Source organism: Apodemus sylvaticus, chromosome 5 (assembly GCF_947179515.1).
Source record: "Apodemus sylvaticus chromosome 5, mApoSyl1.1, whole genome shotgun sequence".
Classification (NCBI taxonomy): domain Eukaryota; kingdom Metazoa; phylum Chordata; class Mammalia; order Rodentia; family Muridae; genus Apodemus; species Apodemus sylvaticus.
In genome coordinates, this window is record NC_067476.1 from 101,151,139 (window position 1) to 101,173,531 (window position 22,393).

A 22,393-nucleotide genomic window follows, 5' to 3' on the forward strand; every position below is an offset into this window, starting at 1 on the left:
CTGTCAAGAGCTGGAAATCACCTTTTAGAGTCTCACACATACACAAGAAAAAGTCAACCAGGAAAGTCCCTATACACCCAGCAAAAGACTTCTGACCAGCTACTTTATGATTGATTATTTAAGTGATTTATAACAGAGTATTACTATGTACCTTTGGCTGGCCTTGAACTCTCTATGTAGATGAGGCTAGCTCGCTCCTGCCTCCCACGAACTGGGATTAAAAGTGCATGCCACCACATCCAGGTTGCCTTTCATCTTTTCAAACAATTCTGCCTGTGTGGTGGGTTACATGTGTGCATGTATGAGGGGAGGCATATGTCAAAGATGGGGTGTCTGCTATTACTCTATACATTATATATGTTCTTTTTTAGTTTTATGTTTTCATGTGGCAGCACGTGGCACACAAGCGTGGGCGGCTACAGATCCCTCGGAAGCTGGTCAGAGGCAGGTGGCAGCTGCCTAGCATGGGCAGTGGGAACCAGACTCAGGTGCCCCAGAAGAGCAGCCAGCACTCGTAACAACTGATACATCTCTCCAGCCTCTACTTTTTCATCTAATTTTCTGAGACAGGTCTGTCATTGGACCTGAAGCTTATCAATTCATTTACCAGTGACTGACAGGCAAGCCCCTGGGATCTTCTGTTGCTGCCTCCAATGACTCCTTAAGATCCATACTTAGAGCCAACTGGGGGCTGATGGTGTGTGGGGGTACATACCTTTAATCTCAGCACTCAGGAGGCAGAGGCAGGCAGAAACTCTGAGATTCAGGCAAGCCTGATCTATAGAAGGAATTCCAGGGCACTCAGAGCTATACAGAAAAGCCCTGTCTCAAATAAACAAACAGCCGGGCAGTGGTGGTGCACGCCTGTAATCCCAGCACTCTGGGAGGCAGAGGCAGGCAGATTTCTGAGTTCGAGGCCAGCCTGGTCTACAGAGTGAGTTCCAGGACAGCCAAGGCTACACAGAGAAACCCTGTCTCGAAAAAGCCAAATCCAAAACAACAACAACAAAAAAACAAATGAACAAACAAACAAATCTACACTTGAGTCTTTATACTTGGCACGGTACCCACTTGTATCCACTGAGCCATCTCCTTTCCCTCCATCCCTATCTTTGTGAACTGGGCATCAAACCCGAGGCCTCATGCCTGCTCGGAATGTGCTCTACCAAGTAACATTCTCCAATCCTTTCCTTTTACAACAGCGTCTTGAACTCTCTCTGTAGCCCAGGCTAGCCTTGAATTTGTGATCTTCTTGCCTCAGTCTCCCAAGCAGCTGGGAGCATAGGCCTATGCTACCCTGTTACCCTGGTCAAAGGAACCCAGGCTGAAGCTTGCTAGGGGATGGGTTGTGTGTAGAAAGGCAGGAGGCTCATCACCACCACAGAGGCAGCCCCTGCTGGGTACCAGAGATGGCAGGGCCTGCGGCACATTCCCTTCAATGCTTTGAGGCCGGCAGAGCCAGAGAGTAAGGCACGGCTGAGGTTCTATTACTGTCAAGGTCATCCAGCAAGTGGAGGCCAGAGCCTGGATCCGAACCTAGGGTGACCTCTCCAAAGCCCTTCCCACTCCCACCCCACCCCCACCCCCGAGGCACTGGGCTTGGGTGGCCCAGCTATGCAGCCTTCCAGGAAGTGAAACACAGTGACAAGAGTCCAGCACCTCTGTTGGTAACTCAGGATGTCAGGGGAGAAACACATTAAGACTGTTCCATGCTCCCTCTTGTATTGTTAACGCACCTTTGAAAAATAAAGAACAGATTTGCTTTAAATGGTTTTATTAAAAACTGTACCACTTGATGGGTGAGAAGATATTTACACATGTATACATATAAAGAACCAAAAAAAAAAAAAAAGTCAGATATTATATACAGGTTAAAAAATAATGGTCCCCATTTCTTTCCTTAAGGCAGAATGCCCAGACCCCAGGCCAATCAAACTGGGGATGAAGGAAATGCTACATCTCACTGGGTGTCCCCATGTCAGTTCCCGTGGACCCAGAGATGGGGTGGACATCAGACGACTGTAGAGAGAGGGGCAGGGCAAGCCTGGGGCCAACACCTCATAGCACCTTGGCCAAAGCTGGCATATATGGAGAGCCCAGCTTTGTTCTGCTGTCTCCTTGAGGCTCTGTCCCCTAGGCCTGCAGCCCACAGGGATCCCAGGAAATCTGAAATGCCCGTGGCTCCACCCTGTATCCCTCTGGGTCCAAGCAGGGTATCAGGCCAGGATAGCCTGCCTCCAAAAGTCCTCATTGTCTTAGAAGCCACAGTTGGCTCCACTGGGGGAGCAGTGGCCACAGTACTGATTCCCCCAAATCGTGCAGATCCACGAAGGCTGATGTCTTTTGTTATTCTATGCACCCGTACCCCACTCCCTACCAAGTCCCCAGGAAGGAAAGCTCTCATGGGAATACTCTTCACTGACCAGGATGGTCACAGTGCCTTCACTGCTTAGTTCCTGGAAAGCTTGAGCCAGACGGGCCTCGGCTAGACTGTCCCCAACACCCACTCCCTGCCATGCTCAGGGTTGGGCTTGGATTTCATGGCTGGGGCAGCAGGGCAGGCCAGCTGGGCCTCTCTGGGCTCTGGAAAGGAGCTCTGCCACATAGCTCTGGACACAGCCCATCCCCTGGGGCCTGGAGGAGGTCACCGGGAGGTGATCTTTTTCCACCTCTGATTGAGCAAGGCAAGGCCACTGGGGACAACTGAACAGCACAGCCAAACTTTGAAACAGAGAGACAGGGCCAGGCAGAGTGCCCACCCACCCCCACCCTCCTGTGTACCACCCCAGCCTCCCTGGGGGAGTCAGAGACCGAGTGGGGGAATGTTCTCCTCCAGATCTGTTCGCTGGCTTTTAGAAATGCCCCCTGGGGGTTGTGAATTAGGAGAGCAGTTTGGCCCCTGAATACAGGGCTTCTGTTCCCCTAGGGCATTTCTACACTGAGTTTTCCAGCCCCTCTCCCACCCCCCATCCTCAGCACACCACAAAAGCCTGCTGCCTTCAGCTGGTTACAGGTCACCACACAGGTCAGACCTTCCCTCCCTCTGAATCTCAATCTCTACTCTTCGCTAGAGACAGCCAGGCTCCTAGAGTTGGGGAGAGGCGAAGGGGAGGGGCTATCCTGGGGCAGGACTGGGAGACTCTAAAGCCAATTCACTAGGCAGAGATCACTAGTCAATTAAAGCAACCAGTCAGGGGGAACCTCTTGCCTCCTTGAGCTGGGCTGCCAGTGGCCTTCTAGAGGCTGGGGGCTAGGGGACAGGGGGCATATTTTTATTTTATATTTTACAGTCCTGGGATCCATCCAAGGGTCTCTTGACTGATAGGCAAGCCCTTAATCATTGAGCTTCAACTCCAGCCTGGATTCAGGTTGGAGGAAGATAAGAGGGTTTAAGTTTCATCCTGGCTAGCCCAAGTTAGTCCTAGCTAGGCCCAAAATGGAGACAGTGCATTCTGACCAGCTTCTGCCTGGTCCCAGGTTCAGTGTTCAGGTCAAACTCTGGGCTCAGTTCTCAGGCCACAGGTTACCCAGCCTGCACCTGGCAAGGTTGCTAAAGCTGACAGTCACGCCTTAGCACAGATGGAAAGCCTACTAAGTCATGCTCAAGGTAACTGATGTACAAGGTTCTGTATGGGGAGGGGCACGCATGTGTCACCAAGTACATGTCTCATATAGCACATGTACCAAGAACATACCAGAAGCCTGCCTGTCATAGCCTTGATCCAGGAAAGGGGAAGACCACATATGTCCCCCCCAGTCTAAACTGCAGGGGGTGGGATGTAGGAAGGCTGGGCTTCACAATAATTAGTGTGCCTCAGAACCAGTCTTCATATTCAGTACTTGGGTCTCCCTCCTTGCAAACAGGAACCCACTTTCTTAGCAGATGAACCATGGTATAGACCCTGAGAAAATGATTGTGGCCAAGAAGAGGTAATATCTCTAGGTCATCTGAACAGAAAAACACAAAGGCTTATACACATGCCTTAAGGTCCTCCCCGGGACCACTGAGAGCACACACAGTACCTTTGTGCAAATCAGGAAAGACATCCCTAACTCTGGGCAGACTCTGCCCACATCAGGACATGCGGCCTGGAGAGCAGTGCCCAGGCTGAACCTCAGCCGCTATGAGCCCTCTCCGTAGGTAGCCTTGTGCCATGAGAAACTTGCCCACCTGTCCACCCAGGGGATCGGGTGCCCTTTTATGGCACCGGAACCCGCCCCCCTCTCTGCAGAAATGGGGAGTCACTGGGCTTGTTCGATTTGAGTCTACTCTGAGTTTCTCCTCCAAATTGCTTGAATATCCCTGTGATGTTCTTTGCTTGGGGAAGCCATCTTTTCTGTGAGCCCTGGCTCATCTTCACTATAGCACCAATGTCTTTCCTTACATAAACATCAGGACTTAATTTCTAAGATCAGCTGCTTACGTTCCCTCCCTGAGCACTGCAGCGGGGAGAGAAGGAAGAAGGTCTGAGGCAGGGTTCTAGAACTCTCCCTTCTGGCCTCGCTGAAAGCTAAAGGGAGATTCGAGATGTGTCAGCTCTGCAGGTTCCATATTCTAAACACTGTCTGTTCCTTCCAAAGTCACTTTCCAGCGGACAAAGCCATCGTCCTAGCTTCTTCCTGTAACCCACTAGGTACAGAAAAGGAATGGGGGTAAGGGAGCGGAGGTACACGTTTCCAAGGAAACCAAGAGGTCCAGGATTCCTCTGGGGCCAAGTCATCAGTGGGATGGCTGCCTGGTTCCCACATCCTCAGCAAAGCCACGCCATCTCGAAGTGCTGCCGCTGAGGTGGATACAGGCCAAGCCAGTCCAGTCATTGGCAGGGTCTTTTGAAAACAGAGCTGACAGAGGCACAGGTCGCTGGGTACAATGGCATGGTAACTGGCTACTTGGCTCCAGCAAAGGTGGCAGTAGTTTGCACCCTTGGGACCAGTCAATGGGGCTTCCATGGAGGACCAAGCCAGTCTTGAAGCCTCTCAAGTTTGATTCATTTTGTGGCACCTTTGAGGGGTTCTTGGAGAAGTCCAACCCTCCCTGAGGTCTTCTGGAGGTTGACAGCATCTGAGTTAGAATCCCTGAGCCCATGTGGCAGGCACTGGCTAGGCCAAGTGGGAACCCAGACATAGAGCTGGCTGGGCAAGGCACAGTTGCTCTTAGCCAGGAAGTTCCCAGGCGAGGTCCTGGTGGGCTAAGGCACGAGGGAAAGCTGACATGTGTGGTGGCACTGAGAGCCTAACCAGATGTAACCAGCTCCGGTAGCAAGCCTTAGTCCACTTCCTGGAGAACATCACCAACTGGTCATCTTCAGAGCCTTAGGAACTCTACCAGCAGACACAGCTGCCTCTCCTTCAACAGTGTTTGACAAAGGCCCCCACCCCAGTGGAGGTTCTGAACAGGGAAAGAAGACCCCACTGGGGTATGTACTATGTACACATGAAAGAAAATTAAGAGTAACAAAACTTGACGAGACAGTATCTGTCCTCCCAGAATGTCTGTTCCAGACTGCATTCCTGGTGATCCATCCGACAAAGGCAGCCCAGCCTCACCAGGGACCCACTCCTTCCCTGTTTTCTTGTCTGTTCAGGGCCAGGTTTTGAAGGAAGAGGAAGACCTGCCACCAGGCGCGGTCTCGGTTCTGCTGGTGCTGTAAGGGAAAGAGATGACCGTTAGGTGTCAGAAACCAGCGTAGAACACAGGCCCCTTCCTGGTTCCCAGACAGGCTCCTACTGCCAGATCTCAGGTTGGCACTGTTGTGCCATCCAGCAAACTGGGGGTCAAGGGACAAAACTCCAAAGACAGCTGTAGTGTGGGCATCAAAACCACCATGCTGGGCTGTGTGTATTGTGCACAGGAGGATCAGACTTTCTTCCTTGCTTGCAGGATTTTTCCAGAGTTTAGCCAAGTACTGCTTTTAATCAGATAGGCTCCTGAGCCCCCCCCCCCAACTTTAGCTGCATGAACAACAATCTTGCTTGAGCGAGAAAGACAAGAAGTCCCTCCCTCTCCCCCTTTCCAAAGGAACACAGAGAACAAGAGAGGGAAGGGGGGGGCCTCCATCTGCAAGTGATTTGACACTGTGAAGGTCAAAGGGTTAATCTTCAATTTAAACCACACTGCTGAGGCAGCAAAAATCGGATTTCATCCAGTACAAACACATGCTCACACACACACACACACACACACACACACACTTGAGTGAGAGAGCCCTCTCCCCACTCAGCATCCCCAGCTCTGGGCTGCCCTTTTTATAGCTGCTTTTGACAGTAAGCCATAAATAATCCCTCTTGGAGAGCTTTCCTACTGACTGGAGCCAATTAAATGTTAAGCAAGAACACACTTGAAAACAAAACAAAAACAAAGAATGCACACCAGTCCTGGAGGTTATCCCGGGTCCTACTGTTAGGCTGGGAAGCTAGGGGGCAAAGTTCAGAGGTCAGAAGCACAAAGGTTTCTGTCTGGTGTCCTGCCTATGCAGGTATCATTTCCCAAAGGCCAGCAAAGGCCTGAAGGGGACAAGGGAGTCCTGGAAGAGGCAGTCTTTGTTCTCTCCTTGTCTGTCAGGAAAGGAGGACAGGCTGGGGCCTCTCCATGGAGTTCTTAGTGGACAGGGGAATAAAAACCCAGCATGCAGAGAGGAGGCCAGCACAGGATGGATTCAGATTCCTTCAGTGCCCAGTGAGCAAGCGTTTGCGTGAGGTGTCCAGGGAGCATGGGGCCACCTCTCAGGCAGGGCTTAACCACAACCCCTGTTGAATCAGCTCCTACCAGGCGACTCCTCCTCCTCCTCCTCACAGGCACAGGAGAAGAGTAAGAAAAGCAGGTCATACTCACAGATTTCCTGGACTCCTGAAGCTTTGAAGTTCCACCCAGCCCGGTTTCCCCAGGGAGCCAAGCTGGCTGTGGGTCCCCTCCCCCGTCCTCAGCGTCAGAAAGAAATACAGTGTCTAACTGAGGCTGACAGTGAATAAGGGTACCCATGTCCGTCCACCGTCCACAGCAACGGCGGAGGGGGCTGTGGTAGCCAGGCGAGTGAGTCAGAGTGCCTGCCAAGCGGGCTAAGGGTGTACCACAGAGAAGCCTGGCGAGGAGACTGATGGCTTCCTCATGTTTTGTAAACAACGATGAGCAAAAAGAGGAAACACACCCAGCTTCACAAAATCTGGTTCCAGTAGAGCAGCCTGAACCTCAGCTGCAAAGCTAGAGACTTGGGTGGCGACAGCTGGGAGCTCCCTCTACCACTGTCCCTCCCCACCTGCTGTCTACAACAGGTGCAAGGGTCATGAGGGGAACAGGAGACCCACCCCGGCAAAAGACAAGTCCCAGGAGAGGCCAGTCCTGCTGGCGTGGTGAGTCTCCTCAGGTACCTGTTTGAAAAAACAGAGTGATTCGCAACAAGAATAGAAAGAGGCTGTAGTGACTCCATCCTGAGTGCTCTCCATTCCTGCTTCTTAAGGTGTGGCCCCAGGATAAGAGGCGCTCACTAGAAAACGCTGACCTGTTGGACCGGAATGAGCATTTTCAAGAAGATCCCCAGAATTTTGAGTACAGTACGAGATAAAAAGCATTCTTCTATTTATGGAAAAGCCCCTCCCGAACTCTAAGAAATGAATCCATATTATCACGACCATCTCAGATGAGATAACTGAAGATCTAATCTAGCCATCAGATGGCTAGTAAGTAGCCAGGACTGGCTAGAATGCAGAGCAGCTTCCCTACCTATGGTCACTGGACATCAAATGCCACCAGTCATCACTGACGGTGCCCAAGAAGACCCCCCATCCTCTCTTTGCTACATATTCCCAAAATACTTATAATGGCCGAGAAAGACACCATCTCTCTACAACTCAGTGCCTGCACCAATCCCATCTCCACATGCCTTGGTTCTCCCGAATTCTACCAATGGAGGTCATTTGCTACAGAGGAAGCTTCCTGGGTCCCCAAGGTCCTCTGGAACGAAGGCAAGGCGACAATCTGACCTCATCTTTTGGCAGCATCTTTGAGCTGGTGAGTGGTCAGACCGAATGGCTGAAGACTTATAAGGAGCAGAGCAAGTGTGGAGCACACAGTAGGGCGCACAGGCTAGCCTTTGATACCACACAGCACCATGCCTCTGTGGTGAGGGTTCAGGACTCATGAGCTAGAAAGAAAGCACTAACAGGGGTGGTTAGAGCTTCAGGTCAGGAATCAGAGAGCCTGGCGGGATCTCTCAGTGTTTGTAAGGAAAACACCGGTGTTATAATAGATATAGGACTTCTAAATCCAGCTATGTCACAAGACGGTGTTCAGGCTCCACCCATGCCCACAGGATCAGAATGTCCAGGGAAGGGGCCCAGGAGTGGACACACAGAGCCAGCTCCATGAGGGACAGTTTAAAGATCAGAAGAGACGGACAGGCTAGAGACCTCAGTGATCAGGCGTGGGTACTGCTCTTGACAAAGATCCAAGTGGGTTCCCAGCACCCACATCAGTGGCTCCCAGCCACCAGTACTTCCAGCTCCAGGGCATCTGACACTCTGCTCTCCAAGGACACCTGCACCCACATGCATAGAGCCCCACACAGACACAAACACATGCATATAATTAAAAAATGAAAATAAATGTTGATTTTTTTTTAATCAGAAGGGGGCTGTGAATGTAGCTCAATGGAAGAACATTTGCCTAGCATACATAGAGGCCCTGAGTTCAATCCTCAGTGTGGCAAAAACAAAAGAAAGGAAGGAAGAAAGATGAGAAGGAAAAAAATGTGTTAAACATTTAAATAATAAAATCAATACATATCCATTGTAGAAAATTATTAAATGGAAGAAATTACAGAGGAGAATATAAAAGCCAGTCACGATCCTCTGGCCTAGAAGAAAACACTTCATAATTTGGCACCTTCTTCGGAGCCTTTTAACCTCCTTCCATTAAAGCAGCGTCTTGCCCTGGCGGCCGAGTCAAAGGCAGATCCTGCCCAGGTGTCTGTGCAGCACCCAGGCCACAGACCGGCCTTCGGAGGCCGTGGAGGTGCTTTCCAAGCCCAAGGAGTTTGTGTCCACAATTGCCTTCAGGAGTCCAACACAGTGCCAAGGGCTGAATCCTGTGGACAGTGCCAGAGTGCCTGGGCAGGCCCGGACACTGGCTAGGGAGGGCTGGGAGTCTATGCCCGAGCCTGAGTGCTCTCCCGGGGCATAAACCAAGGCTGGAATATTGTACTTAGCTCTATCCTGCACACCCCCAAATAGAAAGCAAGCTCCTACACACCAACAGTCAAGATTACGAGGGACAACAATAAACAAAATATTTCTGCAAGTCAAACAAAAGAGACTGATGAGAAGGGTCCGGAAGGGAGGCCAGAGAGGCACCGCAGAGGACGGAAGCCTGCCTCTACCAAACGGGATGAAGGAGACAAAGAAAGCAGAACAGCAGACAGCACTCCTCCAAAGGAGCGAGAAGGAAGGGGGAACCAGGAAAGACTCTGCCAGCCTCTGGATCTCAGGCACCTGGCCCGGCACGCAGCAAACAATCTGTGATCGCTGGGGGCAAACCCCTGGAACAGGGCCCAGCTCTCCCTGACAGGCATATGTGCCTTGGGCTGGAAGCTCTCAGAAACCTCAGTGGAGTGACCCAAGTGGTCACTCCTAGAAATTTCCAGTGGAGAGATTAGGAATAAGGGATGGGACACCCCCCAAAGCCCCATGCCACCCCACCCTCCACTCACCAAGCTTTAGATCTGAGAGCAGAGGGAAAGAAAGACTAGAAACTGTTCAAGGGGGCCGACTACATGACTCAGGATAAAGGGGCTTGCCACCAAGCCTTATGATCTGAGTTCAATTCCTAAAACCTACAGGGCATGACAATAACATGCCTTTAATCCCAGCTTCCCTCTGAGTAGGCAGAGATAGGTAGATCTTTGTCAGCCTGGTTTACATAGCAAGTTCCAGGCCAGCCAGAGCTACATAGTGAGACCCTGTCTCAAAAATGCCTAGAATCCATAAAGTAGAGAGAGGGACTCCTGAAGGCTGTTCTCTGAACTCTATCACACACATATGCCCCCTCTTACCTGAAGCAAAACAAAGAAACAAATAAAACCCAAATGTTTAAGAAAAAGAGCATGGGTAACCCCAGAGCCCAACCATGGGTCAAACTTTCTTCCTGCTGTGAAAGGGGAAAGGGCAAATGTTTAAATGAACAACACACTAGGAATGGTTGGCCAATCATCCTGTGCAGTAGGGAATCTGAAAGATATACTGTGTCTTCTCAACTGATGCACATGGCCTGACTGCAGAAGTCAAGCCTGCAAGATAACCTAGGTGTCTAAGGCCTGGAATACCTAAAGTCTGCCCAGGTGAAGAGATGTCCTTTATGTGATAGATTCAGCCTTTTGTCTGGGAGAGGCCAAATAGTAAAAAGAGAAAGAGAGAGGGAGGGGGGAGGAGAGAAAAGGAGCCCAATCTAGCTGACTGTGGTATCTGACACAGCTAGGTTACACAAATCAAACTGTGTTTGGTCCCTTGGGGCCTGTGCATTAAGCACAAAGCATGCCCCTGGCCCTCCCTGGATAAGAATCTCCCTTTGCCTCTCCCTGTCCAGATTCAATTCCTGCCCTCTGGGAGCTTCAAGTGTCAGCAGCGTTCCAGAAACCCCTGCGGCAAAGTCACCCAAAGAAACAGAAAAAGGGGTTTTCAAAAGATCTAACACTTGAAAAGCAAATTTACCAAACAGCAATTTGTACCATGTCAGACTCAGTGTTTTTGTATCTCTTCATTGGGTCATAGGACAGGCAGGTATTACCAAACCCTGTTCTACAGATGGGGAAGCAGGTCTATTAAAAAAAAAAAATGGGGCTGGAGAGATGGATCAGCGGTTAAGAGCACTGATTGCTCTTCCAGAGGTCCTGTTCCAGAGGTTCCCAGCAACCACATGGTGGCTCACAACCATCTGTAATGGGATCTGATGCCCTCTTCTGGTGTGTCTGCCTCTTCTGACCTCTGGGCAGCAGGCATTTGCACCCTTGTGTTGCACAGATATTCCCTCCAGGCAAAGCACCTATATAAGTTGATACAAGAAACCTGTTTATTTATTTACAGTGCTGGGGATCAAATCTAGGGCCTTGGGCATGCTAGGCAAGTAAGTATTCTACCTCTGAGTGCTCTCTCCAGTCCTATAAAGCTTTTCTTGCCTTAATTTATTGCAGTGTCAGCTGGCATGGTGGCACACACCTTTAGTCCCAGCCCTGAAGAGGCAGAGGCAGGCAGATCACTGAGTACAAGACCAGCCTCAGCTACAGAGCTATTTCCAGAGCAACCAGGAATATACAGGGAAACCCTATCTTGGAAAAAAAATTGCAGTGTTTATTCACATCATGCAAATAGTATTACCTTTGCAAAGAGAACTGCCCCCTAGTAAGCTTAAGGACACTGTTTCCAGATCGTTAACTATTCAGAAAGGATGATGTGGACCACAAAAAACGAAACCTTTAAGAGAAAGAGCTAACTGAAGACCAAACAGAACTAAAGACTGGTTTGAAATTAGGACCTTAGAGCATGGTTTGAAACCACCCTCATTTACTTCAAAATACAGAATTGCACGGTCTACGCCACAGGGGGATCTGCACACTGCTGCTCTCAGACTCCCGTCACACTGTAAAACTACCCAGGCTGAGGCTGAAGGGAAGAGCCTGTGGCTGAGAGCAGGGACAGTAATAAAGCAATCTTAGGAAAATTCCACTCTCCAGAGGTTGGGAAGATGCTTTTTGCTGAAGTCACTGAGGTTCTATGGAGCCCAGGGAGCTAAGAGTTATAAGGGGACAAGAAAGGCAGTGTAGATGTAACCTCCTTCTCAGTGATTTTACAATTTAATGAAGAAGAAATTCAGAGACCAGGATTAAGTATTAGTAAGATTAATTAGGGCAGTAAATGATGGTTCCATCATATCTTTGCCTTTGGGCGTGTGTTTACTAAGACACAGGGACGGGGAGGTAGAAATGTTATTGTTTTAGAATCAGAGTCGTCACAGCCCTGAGTTCACCACTTAGGGTAATGTAGGCTTGCTCGTTGTTTTGCTTCTGTGAGCTTGTTTTCTACGGAACAGGAACAATGGGACTGGACATCCAAGGCCACGCTGCTCATTACATGAGAAACTATACATTTGCCCCTGGGTCTGGTGGCAGCACGATGCAGCGCAGACACATTCTGCTCACAAGCCTGCCCGTGCCCCTGCAAGCACCACCTCCTGGGCAGACTCATGCAGTCCTTGGGGCAGGCCAGCCTTCCTATTTTGAGACTGGTCCCAGTAGCCAGAGGCAGCTGAGCTCAGGTTTCAAAGTTTTGCAACTAACTTGGGGTCTGACACCCAAAAGGTCATCCAGGGACCCAGTGAGCCGGCTGCCCAGATACTCCATGATTGGCAACATAGCAAAATGAAAAAGGAAAGAAATAAATGTTTGCCAAGGGCTTTCTCAGCACAGGCAACAGTGCTAACAGGATCTGAGAGCTGCCAAAGCAAAGCCCATCACTTCTCCAAGGAAGAAAGGACGGCCTAGAACTGCCATTTCTTGGCTGGAAGTGACAGGGCATCCTCTGATACAACTAGAAGTCACTGGATCTGGCCACTGGGGGTCAAGTGGCAAGGTGGGAGACAGTGCCACGGAACACTACTGGTGTCCCTACCTCCATAGCCAGGAAGTAGAAACTCCTGACACCCTTATCCAACTCCCTTGGGGTGCTTCAGTTTACTTGTCTCTGACCAGCTCTGGGAGACCACTGGGCAAGTTCTGAAGAGTTCTGAAGAGAACTGTCTCAGTTAATGAGGAGGGAGGGACGGGAGAGCAGGAGGGGCCAGCCTGTTGGCCTGTTGGCCTGCTGCAAGACTATCCTGCTGTGGAGAATGAACCCCAGGGCTCACTCTCAACTTGAGGCCTTGGCAGCTGGCTGTTCCTTTTCTCTGTGGGGTCAGTCTGCTGGACAGGACAAGGCACACTGGGCAAGGCTAAGGCACTGCTCCTTCTCTCGCACACAGGAGACTGTTCTTGCTTTGGTCATGGAATGTGCCCTCTTGGCTTGCCAGGCACGGATCAAAAGGCAAACCAGGCACTTTTCTTTCTTCTTCTTTGTCCTTCCTCCAATCCTGTCTTCCCACCTCCCCCAACCCTGAAAACACACCACAGCAAACTCCTATCTCCATGGCCTGTCCTGGTGGGCAGAGAGGGACGAACCGCTCAGAACTAGAAGGCTTTCTCTTGGAAGAAAGGGCAGTCAGGTGCAGCGTATGTGGGGAACTCGGCCTCCAGTCTGCCGCACTGATGACTCAGAAGCTAAATATAGCAAGTGATATAAACAGAGCCAGCCACAGAGCAAACACAGGGCCCCCAAGCCCCAGCAGCACAGACTCTCACAAACACTGAGTTTCCAGGACCCCTCCCCCAGCCCCACTCTTTCCCCCAGCACTGTCCCTCATAGACCTCCTACTCCTGGGACAGAAGATGGCTTCCCAGGGGGCACCTCTCACGCTAGGACACACCTCTGGGGCCCCTGCACCAGGCTGTTCTCTCTAGGGCCTGAATGGCCTCATCAGCCCTGATCTCTGCTCCAGAAAACTACTGACCAACATGGAGAGCATCCTAAAGATCAGGAAGCTGCTAAGTGACGCATCATGCAAGCACCAATCTGGGTGCAGCTTCCAAAAGCGCTCCCCGGGAATTGCCAAATCAGGTCCAAGCAAAATGCCCGGTTCATCGTGTATGTGCGCACACTAGGCAAGCTCTCTACCACTGGGCTATAGACCCATGCTTACTTTTTGAGACAGGGTCTTATTAAGTTGCCCAGTGGTCCTTAAACTTGCATTCTTCCGCCCTTCCTCCAGCCTTGCTAGTAGCATGTGTTCAACTCTCCAAGCTACTGCAGTTTCTCGGTTGTTTTGTTTTGTTTTGTTTTTTGCAGTTCTGGGCATTCAAGCCAGGGTCTCCAGGATGCTAGGCGAACATCTAATGCCCCCCTGAGCTACAAACCCAGGCCAACAGTGCTCTGTAGTAGTTCCCAAAGGCCTTTCACAGCAAGCCTGCCAGGTTAGCACTGGAGCCTGGGGCTGGATCAGGGCGATGATTTGCTCACAAACACAGCTTGGATAAGTGGCAGGGAGGATCTTCTTCCCAGATCTGCTGTTTGAAAGTCCACCATCCTTCCTTTGATGTTATAAATGAAGATGGTTTCAAACAAAGGAATGAACATGTCCTTAGATTTCATTTCCAAACTGTCTAATTACTATTTTGAGAATTTCTAAATCTGATTTTTATGAATGGAGACATTCTTGGTCTCCATTCCAAGTGAGGGAAAAAAAAAGTCCAACATAAAGAACTCTAACCCTCTTGTTCACTTACTCAGTGGTTCACGGTAGTTACCTTTTTTTGAGCTTCTCAACACAGTCTGAAAATATCCCATCAGACTTGGACACAGCAGACTTTTCCACAGGGAAGGAAACAAGTTACTGACTCTCCAAAGGCCTGCACTGGCTGGAGGGGCCACTCACAGAGAACAGAGAGACACGGAGGCGCAGACATTCCGACCAGGGCAGCTGTGAGTTTGTCAGGAACTGAGTCTGATTCTCCCTTCTCCATGGAGAAACTGAAGGGGCCACCCTCTCAGAACCCATCACTGTCATCAGAAAGTCAGTGTCACCGAGGTATCAGACATCCCTCCAGCCACCAGCCCACCAGCCAAGAGGAAGAACAGAGCCTAGTCCCGACCCTGCAGAGCGGTGGATAGGTGTGCAAGCTTGAAAAGGTTTTTCCTTAAACTGGACATGGAGGTGCACCCCTGTAATTCCAGAACTCAGGGAGGCTAAATCCAGTTTGAGTTATATAGCAAGACCCTGTTATACCTACTCAACTCCAAAAGAAGGAAGGAGAGAAGAGGGAGAGAAGGAAGGAGGGAGGGAGGGAGACAGGGAGGGAGGGAGGGAAGAGAGAGAAGAGAAAGGGAAGGAGGGAGGGAGGGATAACGACAGAGGAGACAGGGAAGAAGGGAGGGAACTTTTTACCTCCATTCACATCACCACCTGCTTTAGAAACCCGAGGAACTAGCCCCGAGCAGCGCCTGACTGGTTTCTGCCTATAAATTCTTGTCTGTGACTCTAAGGGAGCCACTCTGAACCAGCAACCTAGGGAGCCAGATTAGCCTTCCACTTAGCCACACTCCTCAGGAAATAAGTGAGAAAATCAAATGGCCTAGAGGTAGGCACAAGGAATATGGCCATCGTAACTAACACCCAGGGCAGTTTGACACCTGCTGCCTGGGGCCAGGACTGATACACCCAGCCTGCCAGCATGCTATCCTACATCGTTGTCATGTCCCACATCTCACTGTGCAGGAAAAGAATAAAACAACAACAACAACAACAACAACAACAACAACAACAACAGCAACAACTGAGGTCTATTACAAGGACAAAGGGGTAGCTAACACTAATACTCTTGTGCAATTCTCCTTTCCACCTCTTGGGGGTGCTCTGAATGAGACTATAGCACCATATCAAGAACTGACCCTCAAAGAAGCAACCCTAATGAGGAGAATTAATTTATCAGTCAGTGAAGATTAGCGAGACCTCGGGACAGGGTCTTCTCCTGAACCTATAGCTGTGAGGAGGCCCCTAGCCTGGTCTCCAACATGTCCGAGCTCACTAATGGACAGGGGACTATCCTGGAAAACAGCTGCTGTGAAAGGCCGGATTATTGTGAATGAAGAAGGAACGCCTTCAGATGTGCTCTAGAAGAGGCTAGAGGCTATGGCCACTGTGTCTTCCCATCCTCACCAGTATCAGAACCAGACACCATGAGTTAGTTGGGCTGAGCTATGGAATACAAGCAAGTTGGATTAAATGTGCAGGAAAGAATCAGAAGGCGACCATTCAGGGACTGGGACTCGCTAAGCCAAGATTGGACAATATAATCATGGAAGGAATGGGGACTGTGGCCACAGCAATTAGCCAGGCAGCCTTATAACCAAGCAGAGTCACCCTCTCTCCTAATCACTTAGGAAATGGGAAGACCCATCAGAAATAGCTGTGGCCCCAAATCCTTCTCAGACTACCTGACAGAGAGCATTAGTAAACTAATAACACCCTGTGGCCTGTTTTCAGAAAACTCAGGGTCAGTTCCACTCTCTCCTGCCCACAATGGTGAGTCTGTCTCTCAAGTCAAAGTTACTATTACCAACAACTATTCTGGTTATCTAAATTATCTGAAATTGCCTATCTAATGTGAGGTTATGCCCAGCCCTGACAGTTATTTGTTCCTGTAATCTAAACACACACACACACACACACACACACACACACACACACATACACACACTGTCCGACAGGTAGAGATTGTGTTCATTCCCTAGTCTTGTGGTTTTGCCAGGTGGTAGCATCTGTATCCAGCAAGGATCCAGCCCCAGCCCCGCCCCTGCCTTGGCAGCCATTCAGAAAGCCAGCCTGCCTGGGAAGGGTTAAGCCCCTGGGGGCCCAGCACAGACGGTGGCTGGGCTGTCAAGCAAGACAACCTCCCATCCATGGCACAACGGGCTCCAGCACGAGCCTGCCAGCCGCCGCCTTTGTCGATGGACTCTGCCACGGGCTAGGCTGACACGCGATGCTCCGCCCTGGCGGGGCTGGTGCCAGGCTGCCGGCCAAGCACCAGGCACAGCGCCCCGCCGGCCGCGGGTCTGGGGAGACTCTGAGGTACAATCTCCAGAGTCCTGTGCCTGGGTTCCCAGACACAGACAGTGAGGACTGGCTCCCCAGCTGGAAAGTGTCAGGTTTCAACCGGTTCTACCACTTTCCCCCACTCAGGCCCCATCTCAGGACTGATTACTGGTTTCCCACTGTTCCTCGGCCAGGCACACCCCCAACTGCTCAGTTTCACTGCAGCATTCTGCAAGAGGCAAGTCCTCCACTTGGGTCCGGAGAGTTTGTCAAACCAGACTGCAGGAAGCCATCCCATTGGCAGGGAGAGATGGCAGCATCTCCCAACTCTTGTGAAGCTGGAGCTCTCAAGGACAGGAGTACTCATCTAATTGTGCCTGCTCAGTAGCCAAGACCAAAACTCTGAAGCACACCCAGAGGTCTAGCAACCCCTGGCCCTGGCTTCCCAGCCCCCACAGCCTCAGCCCCCCTCCCAGCCCTCATGCCTACTTGTTGCATGTGAAGCCGATGGAACTGGTCTGCAATGCACTGAAGCTTTCTGGCGATCTGTACCTCTGCTCGGTGCTGAAGGAACTGTCCTTCAAGGGGCTGCTCCCCAAGGGGTGAGCCTGCAGGGAAACTGGCAGGGAGAGGAAGTCTGTAGCCAGCATTGCCTGCAAAAACAGAGGGTCCACAGCTCAGTATTTTCTCCTCTTAGCCCATCTTCTCCATGTCAGTCCTTTCGGGCCAAGACCTGGAGTCACTGGTAAATCTCAGGACAGAAGGAAGAGGAAGCAGCCTGCTCGTACCAGGGCATCCTGCCAGACTTGGACAGCTGCCCAAGAATATAAAAGTTGGTACAAGGGCTGAGGGTGTAGCTTAGAAGTAGCTGAATATTTAGCACACTGGAGCGCGTGCGTGCGCACACATACACACACACACATGCACACAAATACACACACACATGCACACACAGGTGTACTGGAAAAACAGAAAAGAATATAGACCCCGCCTTCTCCTCAGCACTGTGAGCTCAGTACCACAGCATAGTGCAAGGTGCTAACTGTATGATGGACGTGCCTGTCTTCTGGCCTTTATCAGGCTGAACTTGACCTTAGTATGTTACTCATATAGCAGTAGGTTGAAGCTCTTCTCTGGGAAAACCCTCCAGAGTTCCTGGGTCGTGCAAAGCAGACAGAGAAAAGCAAAACAAACAAAAACCCACAAGTGTCTTCATTTTCCTAGTCCAGTTAGGGAAAGCTGGGCTCGGCATCACTCAAAGATCAGAGCAGCAGCAGCAAAGCGATCAGAAATCTCCTGAGGCCCGCAGAGCAGCCAAGTCGGCTCACCGAGTGCTGGCACCAGATCGGCCGCTGGGGGCGCCTGCCGCCTCCTGCCTCCTCCCTCTTCCAGCCCGAAGCAGGCCTCATCCAGCTTCTCAGACTCCCGCCAGAACTGCTTTTCCAGAAGTGCCCTATGGGCAGTTCCCTCTGAGATTAAGTGCAGCGGCTCCTCAGTCTGCTCCCGCAGACACAGCAGGATGACCTCGGAGCCTTTCCCCTCCCTCCACAGGCCAGTGTGCTAAAAGAAGAAAACAGACCCAGTGTCTAATCCTGCCCTTTTGCCAGAGGAGGGCATATTTCTCATAAAACAAACCATTTAAGCCCACAAATGAAGGGGTCTTGTCTGATTGAGCCTTGGAAACAGCCCCTCTCCTGGCACAGAGCCCAGATAGGCCCAACCTTTCTCCAGTTCCCCTTCCAAGCACAGAAAGTCCCGAATGGCAACTCGAAGCCACCTTCTGTCTTTAGGAACCTTCCGTATAAGACCTGGCTGAGCTTTTTCTGGAGTGGTAACAGTGACACACGGTTTAACATTTCCTTCCACCTCACGAAAGGCAAATCAACACCGGGGCAGAAGGGCAGAGCCACTGAAACGACATTGGATATGAAAGGAGATCGCATGGACCAAGAAACCCCTCCAAGAAGAACAGAAAGAACGAAGCAGTTTGCTCTCCTGGGACCCAGGCTCAGGTGAGGAAGGTCGAACGCTCGTGAACAGATAGCCCTGGCTGTTCAATTTGAGGAAGGAAATAGTAAAGAACAGGTTTAGGAAGGGAAAGTCCCCTCTTTCCCCCAATCTCTAAGGTTAAGAGCACTCACCGTAAAAGAGTCTCTGGGGTTCCTCTGTCACCCCACAAGGCAGCATGACACCCTGGCTTGGGGAAGCTGGGCTGAGGGTCTGAGTGGCCTTGTCTTCCTGGCTTATGGGCCGGAGTCCGGGGCCACAGCAGTGGGTGAGCGGGAAGAGCTGAAGCCGACTGAGGGGGCAGTCCAGCTGGCTCTGGGCAAACAGGTCAGCCGAGAGCAGGCTCCCAGGCTGTGTCCCTGGTTCCCCATCCTCCGGCTGGAACACATCATCTTCTAGTTCCTCCACACACTGAGGTGGCTCCATCTCTCCTGTCAGAGAACAATGGAAGTATCTGGGCTGCTGTCCTACTGAGGCCAGACCTAAGATTCCCCTCCCCTTCTTCCTTTCCCCCCGCTCTTCTTATGTGAGGGAACCAAACCAACTTCTGACAATACACGACCCTGGTCATAAAACAAGGGTGACATTCACCTCAAAATGTGGCCTCTATGGTCTGGGCCCTTCCATGCCTCTTTTCTGTACCCACCAGAGCCACCCTTTCCCTCCCCCCTTCCTCTGACCTAGGCTGGTCACAAAGTTTGACACTGAGGATTGTAAGCATCATCAGGTGCCACCACTGGGAAAACAGAAGCAAGACTAGCTTCTAGCTTCTGTAAGTGGCTGTGGAGGCCCAGAAGGGGACACTTACTGACTGTACAAAGTGCACAACATACATATGTGCACACACAGAGAGACACATAAAACACACACACACTTCCTAAGGAGGAACCTCTAGGCTCTCATCTAAGTCAGAACTCCAGGCTTAGCAGCCAAAACAAGAGCCAGCGATTGTAGAGAAGCCAGGTTCCCTCCTAACATGCTAAGCCCCACCCTACTGAACATCTCCACCCCCTCCTTGCACAACACAACAAACAGGCTCTGTGGTGTGGTGAGTGTGTCCTGGAACAGGGGACCTAACTTAGTCACTCCAGCTGGCCTGCTGGCTTAGCTCCGGTCCAGAGGAGCAAAGTTGTCTGCTCACCACAGGTTAATCTTGAGGGTTGAATCAGCCTCTAGCTAAGTGTCCAGATCATTCTACTTGCTAATCTTCACGACTTCAAATTCTCATCCACCCAGCCTCCTATTCCTGCCAGAGCTGAACCTGAGATAGGTGCAAAGTGCCTCACAGAAGGAAGTGAAATTCAGCCCTCCTGCTGTGCTCTCTCCCTGCCTACACAGCAGCGCTGTTTCTCAGTGGAAGTTCCTCTCGCTCCACCTGACAGCTCATGAAATTCTGCACTTGGAGTCACAGGCAGCTTGAACTTCCAAGCCGCCCTCGCCTCAGTTAGGGCCCCTGGGGCAACCCGAAGCATCGACAAGCACCCGAGGTTAAGGGATGCAATGACAAATGTTGTCATCTTCAGACTGCTGGGGATTCCAGGGAATTCTGACCCCCCACTTTCTTGCCTTTGAAAGACAAGCCAAGTGGTTTGTGGGGGTTAAGCCTTTAAAGAAATCTCAACTAAGTTTGGAAACCTTCCTTTCCCGAATGCAAGCTGTGTGAGGTTCTTGCTTCCCCCAAGGCTTATCCCATCCCTGAGCTATCTGTGGTCTTCTTCTCTCTTCCCTAAAGAATGACGTCATGCCTGCTACCATTCCGATAGGTAATAACTCCAGCGTATCAGCAACAGAAAATAAAGTTCCCAGTCGAAAGGACCAAGGGTTGTCACCTAGAAGAGCTTCTTCTGTCCTTCAGCCTCTTCTTTGCAGTGTGGCTATCCCAACCAAGGCAGGCACTCTCCAGAGCCAATCACAAGCAGGAGTCATTGTCTTGGTGCTTCTTTTGAAGCCTATGACTCCCCTCCCCCTCCCAGCAAAGCCCCAAAGTTCAACCCTTGCCTAGACTGGACAGTGGGGGAGGTGCAGCCAGAGGGTGTGGCTCTGAAAACGCAGAGACCCCCTCCCACTCTGCACAAGAACTGCAGGTGGCTCTCTAGTTGGTATAAGCCTCCGAGGGGCTCTGGGCAAAGTTAAAAGTAAACTGGGGAGGAGTGGAGACCTTCAGCTTCCCTGAGCTAAAGTGGTAATGTCCAGACTGGTAGGAAGAGGGCACTTCCTGAGAGCACAGCGAGGGAATGCTTTATTCCTAGCAAAGGGCTTAAAGTCCGCTGGAGTCATCCCAGAACCTCGGCGCTCCAACTAGGATGCTCAATATAAACTCCTCCTCTTAGGAGTTAGCACTAGCCAGATAACTTGAACTCAATAGTGGCTAAAATCTCAGAACACACGCGCACGCACATGCACACACACCTGGGTGACTCCAGGACAGCGTCTCAGCCTCCGAGTCGTGATGCCAGGGCTCTGCGCCAGGGTCCAGGGTGACGAACACTCGGGGGGCTTGGCGCCCGCACTCGATTGGAAAGGAGGGGGCAAACTCCAGCTGTTAAGAAGAGGAGCCTTCAGACTCCGCAGGGAGGCAAAATGCACCACAACCCACGGCCCCACCCCACAGTTACACCCGGAGGCCAGAGCGTCCGGGAGCTTGGCACTGGACCCCAGGATCATTTGCTCACCTACTTTCAACTCCGAATTCCAAATGCTTCCCAAAAGCCCCTCTTGGAGCAGCAACCACAAATTTGTGCTCTGCACCTCGTTTCCACATCCCTGAACCCCAATTCCCCGTGGTCACCCCAGATGCCCGCAGTCCAAACCCTTCCCCGGCCCCCACGCGCTGCGCGACTCCGCTCACCACTTCCCGGAGGAGGTATGATCCAACTCCGCCTAGCCCCCGGCCGCCCGGGCGCTCACCGGGCTGCGGTGGGAGGCGGTGGAGCGGGCTGCGGCAGCGACTGCTGCGGGCGCGAGCTGGCGCGGGAGGAGGCCAGGGCACACCGCGCGGTATTGTTTCCAAAATACGCCCGCTCCGGGCATCCCGCAAACAGCTGATGAGGCCCCGCCCCTCTTTGCGTCACTCCAACCACGGACCAATGGTAAGTGGAGCTCCAAGTCTCAAGCTGGGCAGCTGCCAGGGACAGTCACCGATGTACGAACCTTCCCTTGGAAACATTATAAGGGGCCGGGCACATTTCTGATCTCCGCCAGAAGCGCAATTGGTGTGCTGTAGAGGGTGAGGATTCGGTTCCTAATGCAAGCCCCAGAAACGACAGAGAGTCCCTGGTTCTCTACTAGGTTGGGAGGGCGGGAGGGGGGCGGGGGGGGAGGGGGAAACGACAAGACGCCTAAGTGACTTTTGTCTACTTGGAAATGGGCTGAGTTATTGCCGGACTTCCAGAAAGCCGGCTCTGGAGGAGACTGGGAGCTTTCAGCCGCGCCTTGTAATGTATAGCGGGGGTGGTGGTGGGGGGGGATGAGCTGCTGGTCCCTAATAAGAAAAAGAAAACAAAAAATAAAACAAAACAACAACAACAACAACAACAAAACGCCCTCTTGCCTGTTGGGCATGTCTAAGGAAAGCTGGAGGAGAACACCTGTGTCTGCGTGTAGAACCAAATGACATTCGGATCCATCAGTGTTAAGAAAGGCCATATCCTCTCTCTTCTAGACTATGTGAGATCACTGTAGAAAAAGGACTCTGGCAGAGGGGCAATCAAAGGGGCCTTGGAC

At 51.4% G+C, this 22,393-nt stretch overlaps 1 protein-coding gene across 2 annotated transcripts; it reads right to left on the reverse strand.

Moving 5' to 3' along the window:
- Positions 1-1,757: 1,757 nt before the first annotated feature.
- Bmf (Bcl2 modifying factor) lies at positions 1,758-21,722 on the reverse strand. Of its 2 annotated transcripts, none has more exons than XM_052183224.1 (5): positions 21,578-21,722; positions 21,080-21,209; positions 18,805-19,101; positions 17,153-17,316; positions 1,758-5,645 (listed from the first exon to the last, which is right to left on the reverse strand). In XM_052183224.1, exons 1-5 carry the CDS (start codon positions 21,698-21,700, stop codon positions 5,544-5,546), a joined length of 816 nt encoding a protein of 271 aa, XP_052039184.1. In that variant the 5' UTR covers positions 21,701-21,722; the 3' UTR covers positions 1,758-5,543. The 2 variants fall into 2 exon arrangements, with proteins under 2 accessions (XP_052039184.1, XP_052039185.1); XM_052183225.1 differs by lacking the exon at positions 21,578-21,722 and adding an exon at positions 21,343-21,501.
- Positions 21,723-22,393: the final 671 nt, after the last annotated feature.